General features: G+C 46.6%; 2 protein-coding genes across 5 annotated transcripts in view; both read left to right on the top strand.

The window, feature by feature from the left end:
- The window catches only part of POLE2 (DNA polymerase epsilon 2, accessory subunit), a 17,829-nt gene extending 5,709 nt beyond the window's left edge, over nt 1-12,120 (top strand). The window contains exons 3-19 of one of the 4 annotated variants that reach the window (XR_001876497.1): nt 875-950; nt 1,948-2,025; nt 2,751-2,844; nt 3,223-3,297; nt 3,554-3,637; nt 4,131-4,187; nt 4,591-4,639; nt 5,579-5,651; nt 6,133-6,305; nt 7,899-7,988; nt 8,174-8,228; nt 8,550-8,609; nt 8,692-8,769; nt 9,171-9,283; nt 10,819-10,995; nt 11,116-11,183; nt 11,973-12,119. Coding sequence is in view for 3 of the 4 variants with exons in the window: in XM_017825460.1 (XP_017680949.1) it covers nt 875-950; nt 1,948-2,025; nt 2,751-2,844; nt 3,223-3,297; nt 3,554-3,637; nt 4,131-4,187; nt 4,591-4,639; nt 5,579-5,651; nt 6,133-6,305; nt 7,899-7,988; nt 8,174-8,228; nt 8,550-8,609; nt 8,692-8,769; nt 9,171-9,279; nt 10,819-10,995; nt 11,116-11,183; nt 11,973-11,991 (1,415 nt within the window). In the remaining variant the exon portion in view is untranslated. Of the gene's footprint in view, nt 1-874; nt 951-1,947; nt 2,026-2,750; nt 2,845-3,222; nt 3,298-3,553; nt 3,638-4,130; nt 4,188-4,590; nt 4,640-5,578; nt 5,652-6,132; nt 6,306-7,898; nt 7,989-8,173; nt 8,229-8,549; nt 8,610-8,691; nt 8,770-9,170; nt 9,284-10,818; nt 11,031-11,115; nt 11,184-11,972 lie in introns of those variants that run through there. The other 3 variants (XM_017825460.1, XM_017825462.1, XM_017825461.1) reach the window with 3 other exon arrangements.
- A 633-nt stretch (nt 12,121-12,753) lies between these two features.
- On the top strand, nt 12,754-27,034 carry DNAAF2 (dynein axonemal assembly factor 2). The gene is made up of 3 exons (XM_017825438.1): nt 12,754-15,299; nt 23,789-23,935; nt 25,808-27,034. Exons 1-3 carry the CDS (start codon nt 13,071-13,073, stop codon nt 26,315-26,317), a joined length of 2,886 nt encoding a protein of 961 aa, XP_017680927.1. The 5' UTR covers nt 12,754-13,070; the 3' UTR covers nt 26,318-27,034.
- Nucleotides 27,035-27,146: the final 112 nt, after the last annotated feature.

Below are 27,146 nucleotides of genomic sequence, written 5' to 3'. Positions count from 1 at the left end.
GATGGCACTGGATGGGCTTTAAGGTCCTTTCCAACCCAAACCATTTTGGGATTTTATGAGAAAATAACCCAAAGAAATAATGAGAAATTAATTCACTTCTTATTCAGTAATCTGAGCCCAGAAAAGGGTTGCTGAGGGGTGTGATCTGAGGGGTCTGGCAGCACAAAACAGGAGTTGTAGCAGCTTTAATTAAAGGATGTGACTGACAGAGGATGCCTGACACGTGTGTTTACTGATCAGAGCTTAGGAGAACTAGGAAACATGGGCTCACTTCCAGTGTTTGGCCAAGGAGATTCAAATCCATATAAATATGATCTCAAATAAAACCCAGGCCTTAGGTGAGTTCAGGAAACCTTCCCAGCCTATCCTATTTATACCTAATTAAATCCAGAGGGGCACATGCTTGTTCTGTTAGTGTTCAGAAATATTTTTAGTTTCAATTGTCAGTTTAAATCCACGAAGACAACAATGTGCCCGTCTCCAAAATTGTGTTGGAATACTCCCTTATGACAGCAATCCATCTGATAATGTTCTGGAACAGAATTAACCTCCAGAATGTGAAAGCTCCGCTCTTAACACATTTGTAGTGTATTTGGCAGCTTTGCATAAACTATAATTGTCTTGTTCTCCATGTTTAGGGAATCAATGGTGGGCACAGTGTGTTTTTTTGCTACAAGTGTGTCCTTTTGGTGACAATATTAAGAGATCCATTTGTAAACACCGTGTGTCCTTGGCTTACAGAAAACGTGCTTATTTGTGTAATAGATTCCTCTGACAAGACTCAGCCATTCGTTGTAAAATACTTGAGACCCACTTCCTCAGTGCATTCCACGGGCTGCAGTTGTTGCAATCCTTGGAAATTTTTTCTTTCCAGTGTCATCCAACATGACTGAACAATCCACGGTGGAAACAGCAGTCCAGGAATGCAGCCGGGCACCGGATGAAACCACGTACGGTGACACTTGGGTTGTTGTATTCGAGGTTTGTGGGTGTGCATCTCCTTATTTCTCCCCGGGAAATAAATGTCAGGCATTTTCTGCGGTGCTGCACATGCAGTAATTGCTTCTGTGCTTTTGTCTCCCCGGTGCAGGTTTGTAATGTTCCTCCTCAGAGGGTTTGTTCTCGTGGATTGGCCTCCGGGGAATTCTAAATATATAATCTGACGTTCTGGAATTCAAATGCTGTGGTTGTGTGTTCCGTGTGGTACAGGCTGAATATTAACCAACACTTCTGTTCATGCTTTTCTCTAGATGAAAATAATCTCAGGTTATCTTCGGGCCTTTCTTGTCTGAGAGCACTTTGAGAAGTTTTCCTCCGTGGTGCTTGTTCCTGCTTTTTTGTATAGTTTTCTGAAACCCCTGATTGATTTTCCCTCTCTGATAACGAGCTGTGGAGCAATTACTGCAGTTCCTGAGAACTTTGTGATGGTGATGAATGTGTTTCCTTTAGTGTTTATGTTGTACTGACATTGCAATGCAAAGCATGAAAAGAACTGGTTGGCTGGGCATGTCAGTTGGATGCTGTCATCCCACAGCCTCTCAAGATGGAGGAAATTTGGGTTTGACTTTTCTCCTTGTCGTTGGAACCTTTATGATGCAGGTGGTTTGAGCGTGGCTTTTCTTTGTGGTGCTTTTTATACTTCAGAGGAATCTGCCTGCACAGATCCTCAGTGTCCTGAAGGGAAAAGCTCTACAGATCACAAGGACAGCTCTCTTTAATTATTTAATTAGAAGATGCAGTTGTATCCAGTGGATGCAGGACGAAACAGAATATAAAGTAGAAGGATGCAGGAGAAATGGTGATAACACAGGGTGACAGCGAACAAAGCAGATGTAATTTTATTCAACATATTTGTTACTGTTTGTTTCATCCACTTCATCGAATCACAGAGTGGTTTGGCTTGGGAAATAATGTTCAAGTAATGCTGTAAATGAATTCTTGTTTCAGAGAAAATGTTTTCAACATTATTGGAGCCTTTGACATTCCACGTTATATTTATAATGCAGAAAGGAAGAAGTTTCTACCGTAAGTCTTCCGTATTTTAAGTTTCAATTACTTCTTGGTTTAAGAAAAAAAAAGCCTCTATTTCTATAATGTTTGAAGTCTGTTTTTAATCTTTCCCTCTTGGGTCTGTTCACCTCAAGCCTGAGTGAGAAAGGTAGTAAATGTTTCAGACCATAAACCATGTTTATGCCATCTAATGAATAAAAAAGACAGTCAGGCTGAGGACATACATCACTAAATGTAGCTTGGGCTTGTTTTTCTCTGGCATTTGGCTGTTTAAATTTTTTTTTTAAATAAATTTGGTCTGTCTGTTGGGTGTATTTATTTCTTAGTCTGTACCTTGCAGCTCCCTGAAGCCCTGGGGGATTTCTAAGGAGAACTCCAAATGCTAAAACAAAAAGAAAAATTAGGAGCGGCTGGAGAAACTGGAGGAATAATACTCTTGTTCATGGCCACTTAAAAGGCATAACTGCTTTTTATTTAAAAAAAATGGATTTCTGCAGAGGCCCATTTGGGTGGAAGGATAAATCTCAAGGCCTGGGAGTTAGCAGGAAGGGAAATGGATGTAGCCTTCGAAATGCAGGAACACAGGATCCAGAGCAGGAATGTTCCTCGTGGAGTAACTAAATCACGCAGCAGTGTTTGGAGCTTTCTCAGCCTCCCGGAACTTTTAGATCAATAAGTAATTTTCGTGCCTGGAACGTGCCTTTTCGTTTAAAACCTTGACTGTGTTGAACTCCTTGCAGTCTGTCGATGACCGACCTCCCTGCGCCGAGTTTATTTGGGACTGCCAGGGATAAAGCAGAGCTGTTCCGTGAGCGCTACTCCATCCTGCGGCAGGTCAGGAAGCACTGCCTTTCTGTGAGCAGCAGAGCTGTCCTCGGGGATCTATCCTAAATCCTCCTCTTCCAAAAATACACTGTGCTATTGCACCTCTTTGCCTCGTGCTTTCACATAAACTCCCTTCCCTCCTGGTGGTCAGAAATAACTTATTTCAGAGACCGTCACAGAATACATTCTTTTAGGCTTAGTCTTATTATCCAGATCATCTATTTCTTGGAAGCAAATTCTTGTCAGAAGAGCTGATTAATTAAAAATGGCTGGATAAAACAGAGTAAGAACTTTATGAAGTAGTTTGCACAGTGGTTGTAGTGAACTGGCTTTTTGACACTGCTCATTTGTTTTTAAACCGACTTACTTCAATTTTGGTGTCTGCAGAGGACTCACAGACACGAGTTGTTCACTCCCTCACCAATTGTGGCTCACCCTGATGACAGCAAGAGCAAATTCCAGGTAAAAAAATCGTGTTCTTTTCAGTTTTAATCCAGTTTTAAGCAAAATAATCCCGGCAGCCTTTACTGGAAGTCTTTTCCTAAACTGTGCTACGTTCAGACACGTGCCCCTGATTTTTCTAATGAGCCTGTATCCTCTCATAGCTCATTTGTGTATTTATGTAAAACATGTGCTGAGTGGTGCCTTGTCTTGCTTAAGAACAGGCACCTGGAGGGTTTGATTTAGTTCTGATTTGATTCTTTGCCTTTGGTTCCAGCTAAAGACCGTAGAAACTCTCCTGGGCAATACAGCCAGAGTGGGAGAAGTGATTGTGCTTGGGATGATCACTCAGCTTAAGGAGGTGAGCTCCTTCCTCCTTTTATTTGTGAGTTGCAATATGTCAGAAAATGAGAGCACCTAAACATCTCACCACTGGATCCATTCCAATGGGCTTTTCCACGAGCAGCTGGTGCCAGTGTGAGAGGGGAAAACGTCTTTGTCTTCTCACTGCAGAATTTTGTAATGCTTTATGTCAGCAAACAGAACCAGTCAGAACTTTTAGGCTTGTCCCTTCCTGAAGGGCTGGAGCTTCCAGTGACTGTGTTTGGACTTGGCATTTCCTTGGACTGTGATTTTAGGGGAGGGATGCACCAGCAGTCCCAAGTGCAGCAGCTCAAAGGGAACCTGCTGAGATACACTTGCTATAAACTACATTATTTTCAGTTCTGCCAGTGTGTTCTAAGCTTACAATATTAAACCCAGCCAAATTATTTGTAAATACTGACTGATAGATGCCTCTTATGGAAGCATTTATGTGTTTGGGTATATTTTACTTTATTAAATCTGCTTTTTAGGGGAAATATTTCCTAGAAGACCCCACAGGAGTCGTCCAGCTGGACCTCAGTAAAGCAATATCCTTTTTCTGTGATGGAAGAGCTGAAGGAATTTCCTGTAGACCTGCAGAATTTTAAATTGAATAGTAAATCAATACTGACCATTAAAAATTATATATTGATAATTGCAGCGCTCTCTTTCTCTCCTTTGTTTCAAATTCCTTGGCTGCTGCAGCTCCCTGCCCTTTCTCCTAGGACAAGGTCAGTATTCCTCCTAGTGGAAGCAGAGCCTGTTTCTGGTTTTGGGCTCCTTATGGACTTGCCTGCTCATATACCGGGGAATTTCCAGGCTCTTCAGGCAGCCTGTGAACTTTCAGTAGCATCCAAATGTATTACACCAGCTGGAAGGAAGATTTTTGGCTAAAGAATCTACTTTAAGAATCCTGATCTAAGAAAAATACATTCCTTAACCTCCCTGCACCAGTTCCACAGTGGGTTATATACTGAATCCTGCTTTGTTCTGGCAGAAGGTAAAGCAGAGGGGATTGTTTTTAGCTTGTGATAAATTATTCTGTTCAGGCTGTCACTGCCACATGTGGCTGAATGGACAAGTCTCATGTTGACAAGGCTTGACCATAAGTGAGTCTGTGGCTGAGATTTTTGGCCATAAACCTGTTACTTTGTGGGGTCTGGAGGCAGAGAGCAGGAATTTGAGGGTTTCAGGGTGTTGGGGGGGATGTGAGTACCTGTAGCAGCTTTGAGGGTTGGCCTCAGCCTGGCTCCAGCGTTGGAGGAGTTATGACTGGACTGGGAAGATAAACTAGGATATCCAAACTGTGATTTAACAGTCTGAAAATGCTGCTTTGTGTTGGCACAGCTTGGTCCTTCAAAGGCTTTAAAGAGTCTTCTCCTTAAGATGTTGTCGGGCTTTGCAGTTTGGGAGCCTTGTTCTGTCACAAAAGTGGCTATTTCTGTTTGTGGAATGTTCCTCTGTGCAATATGCACAACTCAGCCTGTTTTCTAGTGTGTTCTGTGTTTAAAATTTAGAGAGTGAATAGAAGTTGGGAGCACAAACGATAGTGGGGACAAGTGTCACCCTGTTCCTTGTAAAAGATGGGACAGGCCTTGAGACAAAGTGCATTTGATGGGGACTCTTTCAGGGCAGGGCCAGCAGAAATGATGCCTGTTCCCCTGCATTCTCCCTTGGGTTGAGGGGGTTGTTTTTGTGGCTGTGCAGCAAAATCCATCCAGAGAAGCGTGTGGGGTTAACAAAACACTTGGTTTCTTGCTCAGCCTGTTTTCCAGCCAGATCCTTCCGTGGCCTGGTTCTGGGACTGGTGCTATCACAGGAGGGATTGATGGAGGCTGGGAATAGCTGTGCAGCCCAGCTGCCAACCCTCTGACTAATGTCTAGGACATGCTGCTGTTCGAAAGACTAAAGGTTATTTTGCTGTTCCAAAATCTCTTAGGTTGGTACGAGGATGAAGTTTTTCATGTGAACGCTTTTGGATTTCCGCCCACTGAGCCTTCTGCTACCACGAGGTATAAAACTGACTTTTGGCAGCCTCACTCCTTATTTTCTTCAGGGTTTCTAAGTAAGATCATTAGTATTTTAAAATTTCTGTGACATTCAAGTATGTTATTTGTCCTCCTCCCCAAATGCTTCAAAATAAATACAGTTTTAAGGAAGCAGTTCTGGGACTTTCTGCTCTGCTTGGACCAGCACTAAAGCTTGGAGTGTTGGCAGAAAAACCCTTGCAAAGGCCTTTGGGCTCTGCATGTTAATTGAAATTGGGATCTAAGCCCTTCTCAGTTGCAAAACTAGGGAATTGTTACATGGGAATAACAAATTCCTTGTTGCTTGAAGAGTGGATCATAGAATCCCAGAATCCCAGAATGGTCTAGTGGAAGGTGCCATGGAACCCCATGGCAGGGGGTTGGAATGAGATGAGCTTTAAGATCCCTTCCAACCCAAACCATTCTAGGATTCTGTGATCCTAATTTGAATATCTGAATGATGTAGAGCCTTCTATGGGAACATAAACTTCTTTGGAGGCCCTTCTTCGTCGTCAGTAAAGGCTTCTGCCAAACTAAAGCAGCTGGAGGAAGAAAATGAAGATGCCATGTTTGTGTTTCTTTCTGATGTGTGGCTGGACCAAGCAGAAGTGCTGGAAAAGCTTCACATGATGTTTTCAGGTGGGTGAGAATTGCTTTGACTCTAAACCTTGTTTTCATCCTTTGTTTTCATAAATTTGTAGTACTAACATTGCTTTGGCCAGTAGCCATTTTATGGGCTGTGACAAGAACGTTTCTCTTGCTCCTGAAAGTTCTTCCTAGGCTTAATTTTAGAGAAAACTCTTATTTCAGAGAGATGAGCACTGCTTCCCACTGCTAGAGGGCAGGGTTAGATGGGATATTGGGAAGAAATTCTTGGCTGGGAGGGTGGTGAGGCCCTGGCACAGGTTGCCCAGAGCAGCTGTGGCTGCCCCTGGATCCCTGGAAGTGTCCAAGGCCAGGTTGGACAGGGCTTGGAGCAACCTGGGCTAGTGGAAGGTGTCCCTGCCCATGGCAGGGGGTTGGAACTGGATGAGCTTTAAGATCCCTTCCCACCTAAACCATTCCATGATTCTGTGAGTAGAAATGTTGACAACACTGGGATAACAAAGCATCTGTGAATTGCTTCTCTGTATTCCAGAGCAGTTCAGGAACAGCTTGTCCTGTCAGCCTCAGATAGAATGGAAGTGTGAGAGGGTGGCTGCTTTAAAAATAAACATCGCGAAATTAAGGGTGGGAAAACTGCTCCTCGCCTAAAGAGAACAGGACACAAATTAACACACTCATCCAGAAGTTACAAAACCAGTTCAGTATCTGGATCAGAGCTGGCAAATCCTTGAAGCAGAGGATTGGACCCGATCCAAGATTTCAGGTGCCGAGGTGACAAAAGGGACTCTTGTCGGTGAGATTCGTGTGCTGAACTCACCCGGCAAAGGTGCAGACGCTGCATTTCCTATTTCAGGATTCTAATAGGCAAGTGATTACCTTCATAATTATGACCTAAGAGGAATAGCTGAGTGGAATAGCAAGGAAAATATTGATGAGCCGTTTCTCTGGCATAAGCAGTTCTGTTCTATTTACCAACCCGACTGAAAACCACTGAAGTAAATCCAAGTCTGGTCCTGCATGTGAGGAAAATGGAGAGTAACTGGGATGTGAGATGAATGCCTGAGTAGATGTTTCTATTTTTATTTTAGGGATGGGAATCAGGTTTCTTCTTTCACCCACTGCTATGAAGCCTTGTGCTTCTGGGTGATTAGGGAGATTGTCAGGATTCATCAGATCCTTAAACTACTCAGGCAATTCCAGTTACTGTTGCTTTATAATGCCAAAGAATGAATTAAATATTGGTAGAGCCTTGAATTAGAGTGATCATGGAGGTTAATAGCAATCCATTGCTGCCTACTTGCTGTTTCTCTCTTTAAGGAGCTAGTACATTTTAAAATTGTGTTATTTATCATACTGCATGTTGTATTATTCTCTGGGCTGGGTCAGCAGTTGGATACACAAAAAACAATGTTGAGACTGGGCTCCCTTGAAGTGCCATTTGTACATTGTCATCACCCTTTTTAAGCTAAAACCAGCCTGTATCAAGAAAATAGTTCATGTGTATTTATAGCAGCAGAGCTTGAAGTGCCGTTTCAGTTTCTGCCTTTCATGGAAGGGGCTGGAAGCTGAGTGCTGGAAGATACCAAAGTGAATGGAATATAGTCACAGATCCTCTTGTTTTCCCAGGTTATTCCTCTGCACCTCCCACCTGCTTTTTCTTCTGTGGAAATTTTTCATCGGCGCCATATGGAAAAAATCAAATTCAGTCACTGAAAGGTAGGGAAGTCTCTGTAAACAGTCAGGCATGTGCACTAAATTAAAATAATGATGGCAAACAAAGGAAGAGAGCAGAAAATAAACCCTTGTTTTCTAAGTGACACATTTTTAATGCACTTGGAGGGCTGATTCATACAACGTGTGTTTATTATCTAACCGGCTGTTCTATTTTTTCCTGGCTCCAGGTTCTTTGAAGGCCCTTGCAGATATTATATGTGAACACCCCAGCATTCATAAAAGGTACAGAGCAAAGGGGAATGGTGTTTATTTTGTGAAACCTTTTAATTACTTCAAGGTAGTAAGGGATAACCCTGTTTTCTCTTCACTGTGAACCAGCTGTGATCAGATAACGAGCTGGTTTTGTAACAGGCCTGCAAGTTTGTTTTGGGAGCAGTGTGAGGCTTTGATTTTATCTGAAATAGCTGGGGCATGGAAACTGCTAATGAGGGAGCCCAGGTCTCTCCCTGGGATATTTTTTTCTGGCTCCTGATCTTTGAATTCCTATCCTTAGACCTACTTTCCAGAGTCTGTGTAAAAGTGATACCTTTTCACTTTTTGCAGTAGTCGATTTGTGTTTGTCCCTGGCCCTGAAGACCCTGGTCCTGGTTCTATTTTACCAAGGTCAGTTTGCTCAAGCATTTGGAGTTAAATAGTTAAAGAAGGGAAGAATTTTTGTTGATCCATCTGCTGCTATTTATTTTAGACCTCCCCTGGCTGAAAATATTACTCAGGAATTCAGACAGCTGGTGCCATTTTCAGTTTTCACCACAAATCCTTGCAGGTAACGGTGCAAGTGCTATTTTTATTTATTTGTTTATTTTACTAAATGACTGATCTATGTAATTTTCAAAACCTACAAATTCTGGAAAAATTGGTCTTAAATTTGTCAAACCAATAGAATTCTTCACATGCATGAGTTGTAACTAGTTCTAAATGCATTAAGACATAAATAAATCAGTGATGAAAGGCAATAGAGCTAGAAGTTTGACAGTGCTATAAAAATCCTGCTCAACAGCATCATGTCTTTCTGAATCTGGAGGAAATGAGGGGAAGATGGGTAAATATTATTTTAATTCAAATGTGCTTTTTTATTTGGCTGTATTAGAGAGAGATCAACTTTATAATGCAGCTCCCTAGTTTTTAGGTTCATCTCATTTAATTTCATTACTGTTTTCCACTTAGGATTCAATACTGCACCCAAGAAATTATTATCTTTCGTGAAGATTTGGTCAACAAAATGTGCAGAAACTGTGTCAGGTTCCCCAGCAGCAACATGGACATTCCCAACCACGTGAGTGAGTCGTGTTGAGCACCTTTTGCCAGGATTTTTGACCTCTTTATTGACCAGCAGGTCTGGATTTCGGGTGCTCTGATCCTCATTCTCACAACACATTGCAAGAGGAACCCAGAGGGACTGGAAGGAGGATCTATACATTTAGTATTTTTACCTTTCTTTTCATTTTGGCAGTAAAATATCTCAAACCATGATACTTTCAGGTGGTATTGAGCCATTCTGTCACACTGCAGGTGCCCTTGAACCCAAAACTTCCTAGCAGCCAATTTTCTGCGCACCAACCATGAATGTCTACCAAGAAACATTGATTCCTAAAGGCAGAATTGAATACAAATTATTTTTTTTGAAGATTTGATTGGTTATCCAGTGCCATTTGCAGTAAAGCAGCATGTCACTTTTCAAAAAATTCACCTGCTTGTTTTGTCTTGAAGTCTGCTTTTTATACATCAAATTATGGCTCTAGTTAATGAACCCTCAGCAGGAGCTGATGGGATTTACTGATATAATTGGATGAGAATGAAGCAGGTAGTACTGGCTCATTGCAGTGATGGATGGAACCTGGCTTTATTTATTTTACAGGGGGTTTTTTTGTTTGCTTGACTCAGAAACTTGTTTTAGCTCTTTCTTCCTTCATCACAACAGTGCTCAGTGTCTTTGTGAACCCACAGTGGACAGCGATGTACCTTGATTTTGGTGTGCACATTTGCATTCCTGTCGCTTCCCTGTGCTCACAGAGGGCTTCCTTTCCAGGAAGGAATCACGAAAGAAATGTAGAATTATGTATTGCAACCCTTTCTGCAGATGCTTTTGCATACTCCACTTTATCTCTGCCTTTTTTGGCCCTCTCACTGGTTTTTTTTTTAATTAAAAAAAAAATGTAGGAAATTTTGTTGCTAAGAAAGGAATCGAAATCATTTGGGAATCAAATGATTTCCTCGGTTCAGGGGAAAAGACTGTTAAAGTGTGGATTTTGTTGTTAACTAATACTGTAAGGAAAGCCACGAGGGGAAAAAAAAACAATCTATAAAATGAAATTTATGGCATTGTTGGTACTTCCTGGGCTGGAGGAACAGGTAAGTAGATTTTTTTGGAGAGTCTGAACGATCAAGTAGTTTTGATATCTTCAAATAAATATTGTAAAGAAAGCCATGAGGGGAAAAAACCCAATCTATAAAATGAAATTTATGGCATTGTTGGTACTTCCTGGGCTGGAGGAACAGGTAAGCAGATTTTCTTGGAGAGTCTGAACGATCAAGTAGTTTTGATATCTTCAAATATTGCCTGATATGCTTTAGAAAGGACTTTGTGTATCAAAAAACCCCACAACACAAAAATGAAAAGAGCAGCTGAGTGCTGCAGGGGAGCTGCTTCTTTACTCCAGAAATTATTAACGATCAGAGGGAGTCAGATACAAAAAAGAAAAAAAGAAAACATCTTCAAGTTCAAAGCTTCTTTATTAACAAGCATTGGCATCTGTAGGAATGAATTTGACTTGGAAAAAAGCGTTCAAACCGACGATTTCTGCTTCCCTTGCAGTTTGTGAAGACCATTTTGTCCCAGGGCCACCTGACCCCGCTCCCGCTCTACGTCAGCCCCGTGTACTGGGCCTACGACTACTCCCTGAGGGTTTATCCCGTGCCAGACGTGCTCGTCGTGGCGGATAAACACGACCCCTTCACTGTCACCAACACCGACTGCCTCTGCATCAATCCCGTAAGATTCCCTGGGGCCTTCCCCAAATCAAAAGCGGCCACGGTCGCCTTCCAACGTGTCTCTCCCCATCTGGTCGGTGTTTCACTTACACGAGCGTGGTTTGTACGTTTTCCTTCCCAGGGTTCGTTCCCAAGAAGCGGATTTTCGTTCAAGGTGTTCTACCCCTCCAACAAGACAGTTGAAGACAGGTAAATCTATTCACTTCCTCATATAAAATGAAGCGTTTCCTTGTGTTCTGACTTCCTGATTGTCAGGAGGAACGCAGAAAATTGATAACATAAAGAGAAGCGAATGTTTTATCAATTTAACTGACTTACGCTTCATACTTAGGCAGGGTAAGAAATCCAAAATGCCCAGAAGTAATAAATTTAGAAATTGCAGACAAATATCAATGATGGGAAGCAGAATGCAGAAGTAAAAGGAAGGATGACTGTACTGTATGATTTTCAACAATTGAAACCTGATTGGGAAACGGATTTGTTTCTGGGGATGATGCTTGTCACGTAACTTAATTAAATTTAGGAACAATTCTTGGTTCATTTTGTGATCATCTTCAAGCCCAGAAGCCACTTTCATGCTCTGATTTCACATATTTTTAAATCTGTGCTTATTCATTCCAACTGTGGCCTTCCACTGACTGGAAAAAGACCAGCTGCAACACCAAAAAGTATTAAAAGTATGAAAGGCCTTACAATGGATGAAAATTTGCCTGTTTGAAATAACGATGGTATAACCCCATAGGAAAAACATAGATTTATCTTGTCTTATGGTTTCTTGCCTTGTTACAGAAGCCTTCCAAGGGAATTAATAATGAATCAGCCCATGTAACCTTTATTTGAATATAAAAAATACCATACTTTAGGTCTTTAAATAGTTTAAAACATTATCAAGTATTTAATAGAGCAAGACATAGAACAGTATTGTGAACTATCTTTGGGGAAAAAACCCTAAATATTGTTTTTCTTTGGTATTTTCAGCAAGCTTCAGGGGCTGTGAATTTCTGCAAGACAGCAAAAAGAGAGTGAGCCCATGTGAAGCCAACTCCAGCTCTTATTTTTTAGATGTCTTGATTTTACGATGTATTATGGACGTTTTATAATAAATGTCAAATTTTGTTTACAAATAAACTTTTACAGGAAAAAACACTGGTGTCAGTTGAGTGTAGAGTCAGAGTCAAGAATTGGCAAAGCATAGAAAAAGGCAACTGTGTATAAAACAGGAAAGATCTGTCTTTAAAAAAAGAAATTAAGGATAGGGAGAACTTTGTCTAGTTGAACTGAGAGCTGGTTATCTGCAGGAGATAGTGGGAATGTGGAATAGGATTTGTCTTTGGATGAGAAAGGTCCCGAAAAGATTTGTGAGGTGTTGTTTGATGGCAGTACCTAATCTGTTTGCAGATTGTGTTACGCAGATAGGGATAGGAGAGGTAAGATGAGCAAGGACGTGGTCCTTTGAACTTCTGGAGAAGGCTGGGAGGAGGAAATCTTGCAGAAGGAGCAGTCAGGAAGGTGGGAAACAGTCAGGGATTGTTTTTTGATGAAACCAAGCAAAAACCTCCTCCACACACTCGTGGGCATTGAGACCAGAGAATCAGCCTGGGACTACCCCAAAGTGCCCAGACCAGGTGTAGAACAGAGAGAGGACCCTTGTCACCAGGAATTGTGTTTCACAGACACTTCCAAATGTGCTGGCATGGCCTGAGAACAGCTCAGAGGCAGGAACAGAGGGAGAGCAGGATCTGGGCTCTGAGGGGCCATCGGGTAGGCGATGGGACGTGGGTACAAGAGGCATGAACTGGACGGCCAAGGATTTAAAACCCAAACCGCAGGACTGGCTGCACTGGCACTTCTGAACAGGCTCCCTGAGGGGATGGCAGTGCCAGCTCAGGGATGCAGGACAAGTGGGGAGGATGTGCTTTTCAGACAGATGAGATGATGGTGGAAAAGCACCTCGCTTGAAGACAAGCACGAGGGCCAAGAGCCACCAGGAAGCCACTGAGAGGCGGAGAAACGTTCAGCAAGTTCAGATGGAGAGCTCAGGGGTGGAGAGGCCTCGACCCTGAGGGCGAGCCCGCCATGTTGTTTTCCGTCTCCATAGCAACTGGCCGGAAGTGCCCCGGCGCCGCCATCTTGTTTATCGTTACCACAGCAACGCTCGCCATCTTGTTTACCGTTACCACAGCAACGCCCGCCATCTTGCTCGGTGTCTCCACCACCAGCCCGCCCGGGCCGTGCGGGGCCATGGCGGGCGCGGGGCGGCTGCACGACCTGGACCTCAGCGCCGAGGAAGCTGAGCGCCTCCGACGCGCCTTCCGCGACGAGAAGTTCCGCGCGCTGTTCGCCGAGTACGCGGCGGAGCTCACAGACCCGGAGCAACGCCGGCTGTACGAGGAGGAGGTGGCGGCGCTGGAACGGGAGCGGGGCGTGGAAGTGCGCTTCGTGCACCCCTCGCCGGGCTTCGTGCTGCGGACCAGCCAGGAGGGCTCCCGCCGCTGCTACATCAACGTGTGCAGCAACGCGATGCTGGCGGAGCCGCGGGCCCACGCCGAGCGCGGCGGGCAGCGCTGGGCCCTGCCTTACAGCCTGGCGCCGGGCCGAGAGGAGCTGCGCCGCGCCGGCCGCCGCCGCCTGCTCTACGACGTGGTGTTCCACCCGGCCGCGCTGCGCCTGGCCGCCCGCAGCGCCCCGTTCCGCCGCCTGCTCTGCGACACGGCCCTGGACGCCGTGGAGCGGCACTGCGGGGTGCGGCTGGACCGCGCCAACGCCGCCGTGCTGCGGGGGACCCGCTACAAGGGCGTCCCGCAGGCGCCCGTCATCCGCTCCCCGCTGCCCGGCGGCGCCACGAAGCCGCCCGACGGCGGAGAGTCCCCGCTGCCGCCCTTCCCCTACCCCGCCCCGCCGCCGGCCGACAACGGGGACTCGCCGCCGCCGCCTCCCTTCCCCGCCCCGCCCGCCGCCGGAGCCGCCCCGCCCGCCGGCCCCACCACGCCGCGCTGGAGCATCCGCTACCGCTCCTACGTGGACCTGCAGGACTACCGGCACAGCCGCGACTCGGCGCCCAGCCCGGTGCCGCGGGAGCTGGTGGTGACGGTGGAGCTGCCGCTGCTGCGCTCGGCGGCGCAGGCGGAGCTGGAGATCCGCGGGCGGGAGCTCAGGCTGGACTCGGTCCGTCCCGCCTACCGCCTGCGCCTGCGCCTGCCCTACGCCGTGGACGAGAGCGGCGGCCGGGCCGCCTTCAACCGGGCCCAGCGGCAGCTGCAGGTCACGCTGCCCGTAGTGCCGCCGGCCCCCGCCGGGCAGCGGCGGGAAGGGGCCGAGCCCGCGGCGCAGGGGCCGGGCGAACTGCTGGGCGAGCCGCCGGAGGCTGGGCCGGGCGGCGGGGCCGCTCCTCCCCCGGGCCCCGGCGGCGCGGCCCGCAGCACGTGGGGCGGCGGGGAGACCGGGGATCCACCCGGGGATCCGCCCACCGAGCCCCCCGCTGAACCATCCCCTGAACCACCCACCGAGCCCCTCGCTGAACCCCTCTCGGAACTCCCCTCTGAATCACCCGCAGAACAACCCGCTGAACTCCCCGCAGATCTACCTGCTGAACCCCTTACCGAGCCCCTCGCCGAGCCCCTCGCCGAACGCCCTGCTGGACCACTTTGTGGTCCACCCGCTGAGCCCCCCGCTGAACTCCGCTCTGAACCCCCCGCTGAACAACCCGCTGATCCTCCCGCTGAACTCCTCGCTGAACCTGCTGAACCACCCGCAGAACCCCTCACTGAACCACCTACTGAATCCCCCACTGATCCACTCGCTGAACCCCAAAAACCACCTGCCGAGCCCCTCGCCGAACCACCCCCTGACCCACCCGCTGAATCACCCACTGAGCCCCCCAGCCCACCACCACGCTCCGGCGCCGCTCCCCCCATCGCCAGCCCCGAGCCGGCCGTGCCCGCCGAGGACGCCCCTCCGATCCCCCCGCCGGCCGCAGAGCACAGCCCCGCCGGGATGGGCGCCACGTGCCCTCCCTTCCAGGCCCGGCAGGACGAGGCGTCCCTCACCCTGCTCCTGACAGTGCCCGGCATCCATCCCCAGAGCCTCTGCGGGGACGTGGGCACCCACCACTACAGCCTGCGCTTCTCCACTGACAGCGGTGCCTTTGCCCTGTTCCTGCAGTTCCCTCCCGCAAACAGGCTGCTGTCCCCCGAGACCGGAGTCAGCGTCTCTGCCCACAACGTGGTTGTGGAGCTGGCCAAGGCCCCCGACAGCACTGGGCCCTGGGAGAAGTTCAGCTTCGGCCTCGACCCCTCCGCTCTGCAGGTAATGGCTTCAAAGGGGCAGGTTTGGGGTGTCCCCTCCCCGGAGAGCCGCTGCTCCGCTGCGGGGTGTGGCTCATGTTTGGCTTCGTTGGTGAGCGACGTCTCGGGGAGGTGTGAGGTTGAGTTCAAAGCTGGTAGAGACAGAAGTTGCTTCCTCTGAGAGCTGCTCCTGCATGTGAATGGAGTGACCTGATTTGAGCAAATCTTATCCAAGGTCACATCACGGAGCTGACACCTTCATCCTTGGGTTTGCAATGACTTCTGCCTCCCACGCTGACTTTTTTCTAAGGGAAATTGTGGTGATAAGTGAAAACAAAGCCTGCCCTGACCTTTACGTCCTTAGTGTTCACTTTTAACTCAAGTAAGTTGCTTGTGCAGCTTGTTCTCACAAAGAAAGGAGATGTTTATGGTACACCAGACATCCACTTGTACATACACTCTCATGAAGTGTGGGTAGAGGGTCTTTGTGTCTGTATTTCGGGACAGAATTCCCACTTAGAGCAATGGGAATACCCACTAGTTCAACCAGAGCAGAACAGCAAACAGCAGCTGTGAACTGTCCATTTTGCTGGGATAAATCTTCACCTTCCCTTTCTCCCTGTCTGGATATGATTCCAGTTTGGTGGTTTATGATTTTATGGGTCGTTTGGCAGTGATGCTCCCATGGTGGGAGAAGGTGGGGTGGCTGCATCCAGGTGACAGTGCCACCTGGGAGCTGCCAGTGTCCCCAAAGGGATGCCCACCTCGTGGCACTCTCGCTGTCCAGAAGCACTCACACAAGTTTTGTGGAAAACCACGTTATTCTGTAAGCTCAGAGTTTCAAACGGCTTCTCATGAGCAGGGATTAAAGCTGCACGGCTCTTGTGTAACCTTCCAGTCATGGGATTTGAAGTTTGGCTTGATTTTAGAGCAATAAAATCATTTGCATTTTGGATCATGTGCTGTGGGAGTGCAAGTCCAGAAAGCTGGCAGGCTTCAAGTATATCCACTGGGATGGACTTGCCTTGGAGCAGCTTAATTGCTCCTTCCCTACCACTAGAAATTACTTGTGCATGATTTTGAAAGATATTTATCCAATTAGTGTTTGTGCAGCTGAAACATCACATTTAATGTCCCATTTAGTAGCTGCACACCTTTTATAACAGCAGTTCCTGTGAAGGAGGAGCTGATCATTTCGGGGAAGTATCAAAGATGATGAATTTATGGAGAACCACCCATGCTGAGCTGTTTGCAGAGCATTTCCTCTGCTTTTAGTGGAGCAGAAGCCTTGCAAGTCTGTGCAAGTGGGGCCACAGAGCCCTCAGCACTGCTCTTAGTGGCTGGAATCGGGCACTGGGTGCTGCTGCCACGTCAAATAAGCCACTGTGTAAACTACTGCCTGTTTTCTGCACAGGGACAGAGCCTGCCCAGGGCAGTGGTGGAGTCTCCATCCCTGGAAGTGTTCAAAAAACGTGTGGGTGTGGCACTTGAGGACGTGATTTGGTGATGAGCATGGTGGTGGTGCTGGGTTGGTGGCTGCACTAATGGTTTGTGTGCATTTCTTATTACAACTGGGGAATATCTTGTGATTGGAAGTTGCTAAAAGGCCGCCCAGTAATGAGATTTCGGTTTTGTGAGTTAAAAAAAACCCTTGAATGTGCTGATTTTAGTATATATATTGCAAAACATTTTGGGTGGAGCAGGAGGAAGAGATTGGGCATTAGTCATAGGCTTCCCAGCCATTCATTCATGTAGCAGACTCCAAAAGATTCTCCTGGCATGGAGTCCTTTGGACACTGGGCCTGCAAACTGAAGCAGGAGAAATAAACTGAAGTCATTTTTTCTGTTTGCTTTCTTTAAACTGATATTCCCCCGAAGTGCCTGTGCCAGCACTGAGAGCTGCACTCACTCAGAGTGAAGGGAGAAAAATTAATATTTAATTAGAGCCACTATTATATGCTGCCTTCTGGCCATTAACTATTTGCTCCTGGTCGCTTTTCTTCTACTTCTGTTGATTTCTTCAATTTGTCTGATGTAATTTTGGATGTTTTTCTGCTTTGGCTCTCATTCTATAAATCAGAGCTGTTGTTCTTGCACTGAGACCTGTAACGAGTTGCATCAGTCATTGTAGAGTGCACAAAGCAGTGCCCTGTTTGATCCCTTCAAGGAGCTTTTGGTGGCTGAGGGGAGCAGGAATTTTATCCTGCACTTCCCAGTGTGCTTGTTCATCATCTCTTCTCCCACAGCAGCGTTGCCAGAGGACAGTGCATGGCAAAAGTGAATCATGGAATCAGAGAATGGTTTGAGTTGGAAGGGACCTTAAAGCCTATCTCATTCCACTCCCTGCTGTGGGCAGGGACACCTTCCACTAATCCAGGTTGCTCAGAGCTCCATCCAGTTTGGCCAGTGTTTTTTTTAACAGATATAGAATTCCTACTCTGCTATTGTCTGGGAAGTTGCTTCCTACTGGAGACTGAGGGTGGTTGTGTTGTTTCATGGAACAAATTCCTCTGGGTTAGTTCAGAATCTGCCCCTCACTGGAAACCTGTGCCACAGTGGCTCTTCCACCACCCTGGGCTACTGCCCAGTTCTCTGCCATTAACTGCCAGTTTCTTCTTGGAAATTGGTCTGATCCAGATACTGGTAGAAGAATGAGTTGAGCTTGTCCTTGGGACACTGTGCTTGGAACAGAATTTCAAGGACTGCTTTTCCCTTTGTAGTCATCTATGGCTAATCCCTGTGCTGGAAGATGACCCGTTTAGAGCTCAGTTTCCACAGATGCTGAGCAGTTGGAATTTCCCACCCTTAACTCTTTTCAGTGTTTCACCCTTTACAGTGCCACAGTCCCCCCTGGACTTTAACTGTGAGTGGTTTCACTCCTTGGCTAAACTATAATGTCCACACAGTGGCTGGACTTGATGATCTTGGAATTCTTTCCCATCCTAAATGATTCTATGACTTGTTGACCAGAAATCCTATAAAAATAAAGATTCCATAGCTTGGGGCATCGTGGACCAGGGTCACATATTTCAGGGGTTTAAAGGTGACCTTTTGTCACTGCCCTGGTGCTCCATCACTGCACCAGAGACCACACAGCACTGACCCTTCTGCAGGGCTCGCTCCAGGCCCTGTTTTTCCAGGGAATATCCTGAGGAAGCTTCCTGGCTTCCCCATTGCCAAAAATCACTGTCTGCTCTTTGCCTCGAAGGACCAGCCATGGGCTGTGCTCCCTCCATTGCAGTTCGTCCACTAATACCTGGTACATCTTTTCCTTAAATCCTTAAATTCAGGCCTGGGAAACTCCTGCATCAGAGAGTTGCCCTTCATTTCGAGACAACACAGCCTGGAGAGTAAATGATGAAGAAAGCATGGCTGAGAGCTAAATAACCATTAATAAAATTTGTAAGCCTGCCAGGCAAGGTTTGTGAGAACAGCATGTCCCAGTGTGTCCTGGTTTATGGTAGAGCAGGAGTTGGGCAGTGACGGAAATCATGCCTTCGGAAAGCGCTGTCTTGGAATGTTTGGCCTCCTGGGGTTAAATGCTCAACTCTTAACAGAAATAAAAAGCAGTTTTCTAGTGGGTGTATTGAACTCCTGAGACTTGGAGGCTCAGTTATCAGAGCATGTGAAACACGTGTGGTAGGTAATTAATTCTGCCAGCAGTTTTGGGGTCGTGTGTGCTCATTTTCATGGGATTGGAAAAAGATTGGGTCACGTAGGAATTCCCTTCCATGCTGATCCACACCCTTCCTGCCCCTCTCAGCGGCCTGGAGTGAGTTAGTTCACAGGATGTGTGCTCATTCCCGGGTCAGTGCTTCTCCCTGGGAACCCCTCACTGCAGGAGGAATCACAGCCAGACCATCTCTTTCCTCATAAACCCCCGTCTCCTCTTAGGGAGAATATTAACATTTAACTCACATAAACCCCCCAGGGCTCCAGAGAACAGCAGGGGAGCAGAGGAAAACAGAAGTATTTCCTCTGCTTTCCTATGCATTACGTTTTTTTAACATTTACAGTCTGAAAAATATTATACTGAACATTCCTGAGGAGTTCATGGTTGGAGCTAAGCGTGAGTTAACGCTGTTTGTGAGGTATCCAAACAGGAATTGCACAGCAACCTGGAAGCTTTGTTTAACTACTCTGTGAGTGTTGATACCTCCATGGAGGATGTTTTAGATGGGTGTGATTTTTGTGCTTGCCACAGCCACCAGTGTCTTGTGAAGGAGATGTTTTGGAAGCTCTTGGTGCTGGTAAAATAAGATGTGGACCCGTTGGAGTGGGTCCAGAAGAGGCCACTAGACTGGTCACAAGGCTGGAGCCCCTCTGCTCTGGGGACAGGCTGGGAGAGCTGGAGGGGTTCACCTGGAGAAGAGAAGGCTCTGGAGAGACCTTAGAGCTCCTTCCAGGGCCTAAAGGGGCTCCAGGAGAGCTGGAGAGGGACTGGGGACAAGGGATGGAGGGACAGGACAAGGGGGAATGGCTTCAAACTGCCAGAGGGCAGGGAGAGATGGGATATTGGGAAGGAATTCCTGGCTGGGAAGGTGGGGAGGCCCTGGCACAGGTTGCCCAGAGAAGCTGTGGCTGCTCCATCCCTGGAAGTGTCCAAGGGCAGTGCCAGGGCTTCACCACCTGCACAGGGAAGAATTTCTTCCCAATATCCCATCTAAATGTAAGTCACCTGTGTGTGGCTGCAGGTGGCAGAGCTGTGTTGCTCCCAGCACAGGGAACATGTGGAAAAGGCTGTGGGCTGGATGTGCTCCTGTGGGCTCACTGCCGGGGCCGTGCTGGAGCTGTCCTTGTGCTCAGTGATCTTGGAATTAGGGCCCTTGTGGATAAATGTTTTTCTTGGTTTGAGAGTCAACCAAGCATGAAACCCAGAGAGCCACGTTGGGAAGTGTAAGACACGGATGTTTTACAGCTTTGCCACTTTTCAGGGAGAAATCCATCCTTGAGAGCTCTTCTGCCCTCATTTCCAAGCTGTTTGGAGTTGTTAGATGCTTTCTTTGAAAGTCAAGGTTATAATTTTCAATTTCCAAGCTACTATAAAGACTTAATACAATAGTCAGGGGTCACTTCTAAGAACATGCTGCTGGAAGCTGGGGCTGTTGTGTGTAATCCTACAACAGTTTATTTTTGGTTCAGTTAATTCTGTGCTCATCATTTCAAGACTCTTGGCAAGTTTTTGGGGAGGTCAAGGAAGGACAGAGAAGGAGAACAGAACAAACTTATTATTTCATATTTTTCAGAGTAATCTCCTTCCCAAGCTGCATTAAGAACCATAATTAGTTTGCTTCTGCTATAAAACAAACTAATTTCTGCATAGCCTTTAATTGGTAGCTGCATTTTGGGAATAACATGTCTACACAAAACATTTATGTCAGGAAACATTATTAACCTACTGATTAAGCTCATCAAAGCTCCTTTGAGCTGTTTAATCTTTGCAGTCATGAGCTCCTTGGAAAAGTTCTCACCCCACTACAGGTACGAAAACTTTGAGCTTCAAATTCTCATGTCGAGCTGGTTTGTGCTGGGACCCTACAAACCCAGAGGCCAGGAGATCCACAGATCCAGGTCCCTTTCCATATTGAGTTGGTGGTTGTTCCTGGAGAGGATATGTCTGCCCCATCCCTGAAAGTGTTCAAGGCCAGGTTGGAGCAACCTGGTCCAGTGGAAGGTGTCCCTGCCCATGGCAGGGGGTGGGAACGAGATGGTTTTTAAGATCCCGTCCCACCCAAACCATTCCATGATTCTGGGGTTCTCTGAGCTTCTCACTGCAGGAGGCACACAAATAATTTAAACCCGAAATCTGTGCTGCTTTTAAAACTGTTGCAGCCTGCGTGGGAGGTAACTCTGGATGGAAATTGGCTACGAATTTGGATAAAGTGAGGCAGAATAAACCCGTTTGATTGCCGAGGGCAGCCGTGAGGGGCCCAGCTTTGCACCGTCGGTGCTGTGAGAGACAAGGGTGGCTTTGAATGATGAAGTGCTCTAGAAACCAAAGTCCTTCCTGCTAACGTTTATGTTAATTTGGTCTCAGTTTAGTCACAGGGAAAAATGAATGTGTACCAAACAGCAGATGACAGTATGTGCAGGGAGAAACAAATTAAATTGGAAGTTGCTAAGAGAGGATCATAAATACCAGAAAATAAACGGTTTAAGCCGACGAATTATTTTACAGGGTCATTGAAATCATCTGCAGATGGTTGTCCTCTGTTTGCTCTGGCTTGGAAGGCAGAGCAGGCTTTAGAATAAATGCCTGAGTCATTTTTTTCCAAGGTCTAGGCTTTGATAACATCTGCAGTAATATAAATGCCTCGGCGTGTGCTCCCCGTGAATTCAAAGTCTGAGTTACAGTCTCAGGCTAATGATAATCACCTTAGTGACAACAAACACATCCAAGGTGCTGTGATTTATGGCAGGCCATGGGGTAGGACTAGGATAAAATGTTAAATACTTATGGGAGTACAGTGTTGGGCTGGAATGAAACTTTATAGCAATTGGTCAAAATTAACAGAACATCACAAGTGGTTACTTTTTATCCTCGTGTTAAGTACTGATTAATCATGGAATGTCCTGAGCTGGAAGGGATCCACAAGGATCATCCAGTGCAACTCCTGGTCCTGCCCAGGACACCCCAACGATCCCACCTTGTCCCTGAGAGCGTTGTCCAAACCCTCCTGGAGCTCTGGCAGCCTTGGGGCCGTGCCCACTGCCCTGGGGAGCCTGGTCAGTGCCCAACCACCCTCTGGGGGAAGAACCTTTTCCTGATAACAGACCTTCCAGTTTTTAACAATATTTACTGGGAAGAAAACAAATTCTTTTACTTTTAATCGGGAAGAAAATCTCCAGAAAGATTTCTTGGGTTTGTTGCCAAAATGCAAAGTCCTGATTGCATCGAGGACTGTCCCTCCCTCAGGCAACCACGTGTGCCAGATGCAGGTTCAGAGGGAAAACAGACTGTTTTCCCCCTTTTGTGTAGGAAATGTAGGATGGGGCTTGGAACGACCTGGTCTAGTGGAAGGGTGTCCCTGTTTTCATACTCTGACACCTTCTCTTGGACTCTGCAGAGTATTCCCACAATCCTGGGGCACTTGCAGGTCCCTCTCTGGCAGGCAGGAAAGGCTATAATATTAGGGAATAACTATTTTAGGCTTTGCAGACAGAAATGCAAGGAGTAGGTATGTTATGGGAGGGTTTTCTGTCAGGGCAGCCCTGCTGTACTTTAATCTTCCCCCAAACAGTTTCAGCATCCAAAGCTGGCTCTTTGCCTGGATTGTAATCTTTCTGGATAGAAAATGAATTCAATCCTCTGGCTTGGAAAACCAACAATATCTATGTTATGACTTTCCATATTGTGATTTCTAATTTTAATAGTGGAAAAAAATAGGACGCTGGGTTATTTTTCCCATACTGTTTGGGTTTTTTTTTTTTCAAGATGACAGTTAAATTTTGTACCTCAGACACAATGTGACATCTGGCTGTGCATAAGGCTACGTCCACAGGGGGCCAAAAATGTGCAGAATTGCCTTTTTTGCTTCTCAGTCTGCAAGATGTCAGTGATAATTGAATTTAACTTCCATTGGATTGACGAGAGGGTTGAACTGGACCAAGAAATTTTGAAGTGTGACTTAAAGTGGAAGGTTTGCAACTTCTCCCTGTTACTTCCAATTAAACAGGAAAGGTAATTCCCAGAGCACAAAACACTCCTCTAGGTCAGAACATTTTTATTGTGCCAAAGTCTGTCCTCACCCTCAGCCTACACAGATGATTTAGGAATAACACAAGCGCGGGGAAAGCTCTGCAGTTCTTATGAAACAGCCCCTCCAGGATGTGTTTTAGGACCTTTAATTACCTGTAACTGATTTAAATCTTTAAACCTGTAGCAACATGTTTCACATTGTTTATGAACTGCATATGAACGGCCTGGAAACACACCCCAGGCTGTCCCTCTGCCTCTGGATAACTCTCCTTGTTTTCCAACTGACTCGTCTGCATGGAGATCTGAGCAGCCTCCCTGGCTGGGTGTGAAATGGATACAGCCCTGCGTGTTCCATATCTCATCTTGGAGCTGAGGGTTCACAGATCCCGCGGGGACACTCCAAGGAGGTGTTTGTGTTTTCCCAAGCACATGAAACAAACCCATAACAGTGTCACACCTTCCTGGTGTTATGCCAGGTGAGGACAGTGGAACGATGTTGGTGCAAATCATTCCTCAGAGAGAGTCTAAATCTGTATATTAATCACGTGTCCAAAGAGAGAAAGCACTTTTCTTTTATATTTGGTGTGATGCTGATCTGTGATTTCAATCCACATGAGCTAAGCACTGCTCTTCATCCATTTCACCTCGTTACTCTGAATGTCTGGCTCAGAATTTCTCTATCAAGGCATGAATGAGCTGTGAAACTTGTGAAGTGTCCTGGCTTTCTTTGCAGTGAGTTTTTAGCCCAAATATCACTAAAGTTTAGCACAAAAAGAACATAACCTGCTCTCTCTCTTTTTTTTTTCCTTTAGGAAAGATTGTTTGTCACTGAAGAGAACGTTGATGGATTTCTAGGCACTGCTTTATGCCCTTCTTCTTGCTCCCAATCAGCACTGGAAAGCCAGCCATTAATTGAAGTGCTGGAGGTTTCTGAGGACAGAATTCAAATCAGGGTGGAGGTGAGGATCTCTGGGAGCAGCACACGCTCTGGCTGATTTATGTTCTTCAGCAAGATCCTATCAAATCCCACTGATACGTCTCTGTTCCTGTTTTGTCTTCACAGAGTGGGGAAAAACCGGGAGTGGGGTTATTTAAAAGTAGAACTGTCAATTTTCAGAAGCACAGGTTGTGTTTGTGCCATTTAACGTGACCAAGGGATTGAAGCCTCCTATATTTCACTTGAAAAAGGAGAACTGTGATCCAATCTTTAAAGAAAGTGCTTTCTCCTTGCAGGAGTACTTCACTCTCTCAGCCTTGTACAGGTAGAGAAATCCTAGAGGATTTTGTCTGGGAAGAATCATGTCTCCTCATCTTTATTCAGTCCAAGCATTTGAATACTTGAGGGGTTCCTGTTGTGTAGATAATTAAACATGAGGCTATTAATCTTAAACACTGGTCTCAAATTCACATTTGTAATGTTTCAGGCCTCATTCAGGCCGCTCTTCTTCCTCAGTCACCCTGTCTACATAGAGGATGCAAGACAGGCTGTTTCTGGGGTCTGTCACGGGATTCAAATGTGCTCCTGTTGCAAAACAGATGGACAGAAGAAGAAACCAAAATGTTAGTTTTGCAAAGAGGGAAATGTAAAGCCCCCCACATTAACTGGGATTTCTTGGCAGGTACTGCATCAGAAATTCAGATTAAACTTTTCTGAAAGGAAACATAAAATGCAGGGACAGTCAGGTCACTGCTGTGGCCGTGAACTGGGGTCTGCAGACAGAGTTAATGTGTAGGTGGCTTGTTTGGAGGCAAGTTCAGACAAAGAACATGACCTTTGGAACCAGGCTGGAGGCCCCAGGAGTTTTTCAAAGGTAGTGGCTTTACTTGGCAGGCTTAATGTGTGTAGCTAGTGCGGATTGTACATAAAAATCTAAAATTCAAAGTGTTGGAAAGCAGATCTGTGTGTTTTGGGGCCTAAGAAAAGGCAGCTGAGATATCTTAAATCATCACACTCCTGGTGCTGTGCCGGGACAGCAGTTGGAGTCGATGATCCTTGTGGGTCCCTTCCAGCTCAGGTTGTTTGTTCCATGATTCTGTGTCTATGTGGGAGAATCATCCAGTTTGAAGAAGGACTTACTGCTGTTGCTTTTGTCTCTTGCTGGAGTGAGCAGAGGTTTGGGGTCAGAGAGGGCTGGGTGTGTGAGAGAGCAGCTCTGTCTAAATCCATGAATCCAGCTGCTCCTGGACAGATCCCTGCCTGATCCTGACTGCCCACTGATAAGGACCTATGAGCTAACAGCTGCTTTCTGCAAAAACACTCAATAATGTTGAAACTGGGGAACTGCCATTTAGACAACACCTCTCACAGTTCCTCCTCTCCTGAGGCAAACCATGGCAATTCCTGGATTAGCTCCACAGGCCGGTAATTTCCCTAATTGCGAGGTTCAAACACGCTCCTGCAATGAGAGTTCAGATCCCTTGGCTGATTTTGTGGCCCCTGAGATCTGGAAGACAGGCTGGGTGTGGTGAAAGGCCTTTCCTAATCCTGCAGCCACGGCGGCTGTGGCGCTTGGCCGCTGCCCAGCAGCTTTTCCTAGAGCAGAGGAAACCCTTGGGAAGTGAGCAACCTCCCTGCCACTCATTCCCACGCACCAGACAAGAGCAGGAAAACCCCAGCATCGGGCTCACTTGGCTTTGTGGAATAGAATCACAGAATCACAGAGTCATAGGATGGTTTGGGTTGGAAGGGACTTTAGAGATCATCCAGTTGTGACCCCCTGCCATGGACATTCCACCAATCCAAGTTGCTCAGCTGTTGGAGGAACAAGTGTCTCTGCTGTCTTTGCACGGTTTGTTTCAGCTGCAGAATAACTCATTTATTTCCTTGACAGCCACAGGAACGTGATGGAGAAGGAACACTTGGCAGCTCAGGGGGAGACCTTGCTGGAAAGACCAACGGTGACTACCCCGAAACAAAAGCAGAAACAAACTGCCCTGCAGCTGATGGAGAACGTGCTGCAGGAACCAACACGGCTCCCACAGCTGAAACAATAGGAAAAGTAGGTTGTAGTTCACACCATTGTTTGGAGCACGAACCTCCTGACACCAGTTCAGCGATTGCTGGTGAATCTGGGAGAAAGGAACCAGATTTAGAAAGTGCTGCCGCAGCAGGCAACACGGCCACGGCCCCAGGCTCTGCAAAACAAGGAGAGCTTCTGCCAGGGGGGCAGGAGGCAGTGGAAGGGCACGAAGAGGCTGAACCCCCGGGGCTGGACAGCAGGGCAGCCTCCCCTCTCCTACGAGAAGTGAACCTTGAGGACGGGAGCGTGCGGGTCCTCAGGGATCACGTAACGCGCTGCCCCGTCGTGTTTCAGAATTCCTTGCTGTATGAGTTGGATTAGTTTAATGGGTTTAGGATTTCCTTCTGTTGTTTGATGCTTATTGTGACTTCCACGTGCTGGTGGGTGACTTCAGGCCTCAGAGGTCCCCACTGGAACTGTTTCAGCATCAAAACCTTACGTTGTTACAATTTTTGCAGTTAATAGATCTGTTTTCTAATCACATGTATGGGCTGAAGTAGTTTTATTACAAGAAAGATGCAGTGGGAAGTGAATCTGCATGGAAGAAAATGCATCTTCATTGTTTACATAACTTTTTTATTCTCTTACCAGATTTCAGGGATTATTTGTATATATCCTTGGTCTAATGGCTCCCTTGGGAACTGAGCAGTATTCATCATTTTTCAAACCTTTCATTTTGTGATAACTGCAGGATTAGACTTGCAGTGATTTTTAGCAATCAAATGAAATTTCTAATTACCCGGAGAAGTTCTAATTAGTCTCCTAGAAATAATCAACATCTACACCCTGTATTCCATCCTAGTGCAGTGCTTTGCAGCACCCAGACATCCCCCAGCTGAACAAATTCCAGTGCACATTAACAACATCCTCTGGGTGCACGTGTGCTGTGAAGTATTTACAATTTGGGAGACGGATTCACTTTATCCAGATTTATTTTCACAGTTTCCCTCGAGTTTCCATGTGCTCATTGCTGGTTCACCTCTCTAAAGTGCCATAACCAAAAGAACACATCTAATAATAAACTTCCAGTTCCCTTTCTCACTGGTGCTGAACCAACTTCTGTTTTCGTTTGAGCTCTACAAGACACGGAGGTGCTTTAGGGGAAAGTTAAATTTGCCTTGTTTCGGGGCTGCTCTGGAATTACTGTCAC

Source organism: Lepidothrix coronata, unplaced genomic scaffold (genome assembly GCF_001604755.1).
Source record: "Lepidothrix coronata isolate B3197 unplaced genomic scaffold, Lepidothrix_coronata-1.0 Scaffold119, whole genome shotgun sequence".
NCBI classification, from domain to species: Eukaryota; Metazoa; Chordata; class Aves; order Passeriformes; family Pipridae; genus Lepidothrix; species Lepidothrix coronata.
Note: the sequence above shows the minus strand (reverse complement) of the source record. Positions and strands in the feature narration are given on the sequence as shown.

Bases quoted from the DNA above. Each gene is read 5' to 3' on its own strand.
- DNAAF2 (XM_017825438.1), top strand. From the start codon at position 13,071: ATGTTGTTTTCCGTCTCCATAGCAACTGGCCGGAAGTGCCCCGGCGCC. The intron at 15,300-23,788 runs GTAATGGCTTCA...TTTTTCCTTTAG, and splicing joins TCGACCCCTCCGCTCTGCAG to GAAAGATTGTTTGTCACTGA. The intron at 23,936-25,807 runs GTGAGGATCTCT...TTTCCTTGACAG, and splicing joins GAATTCAAATCAGGGTGGAG to CCACAGGAACGTGATGGAGA.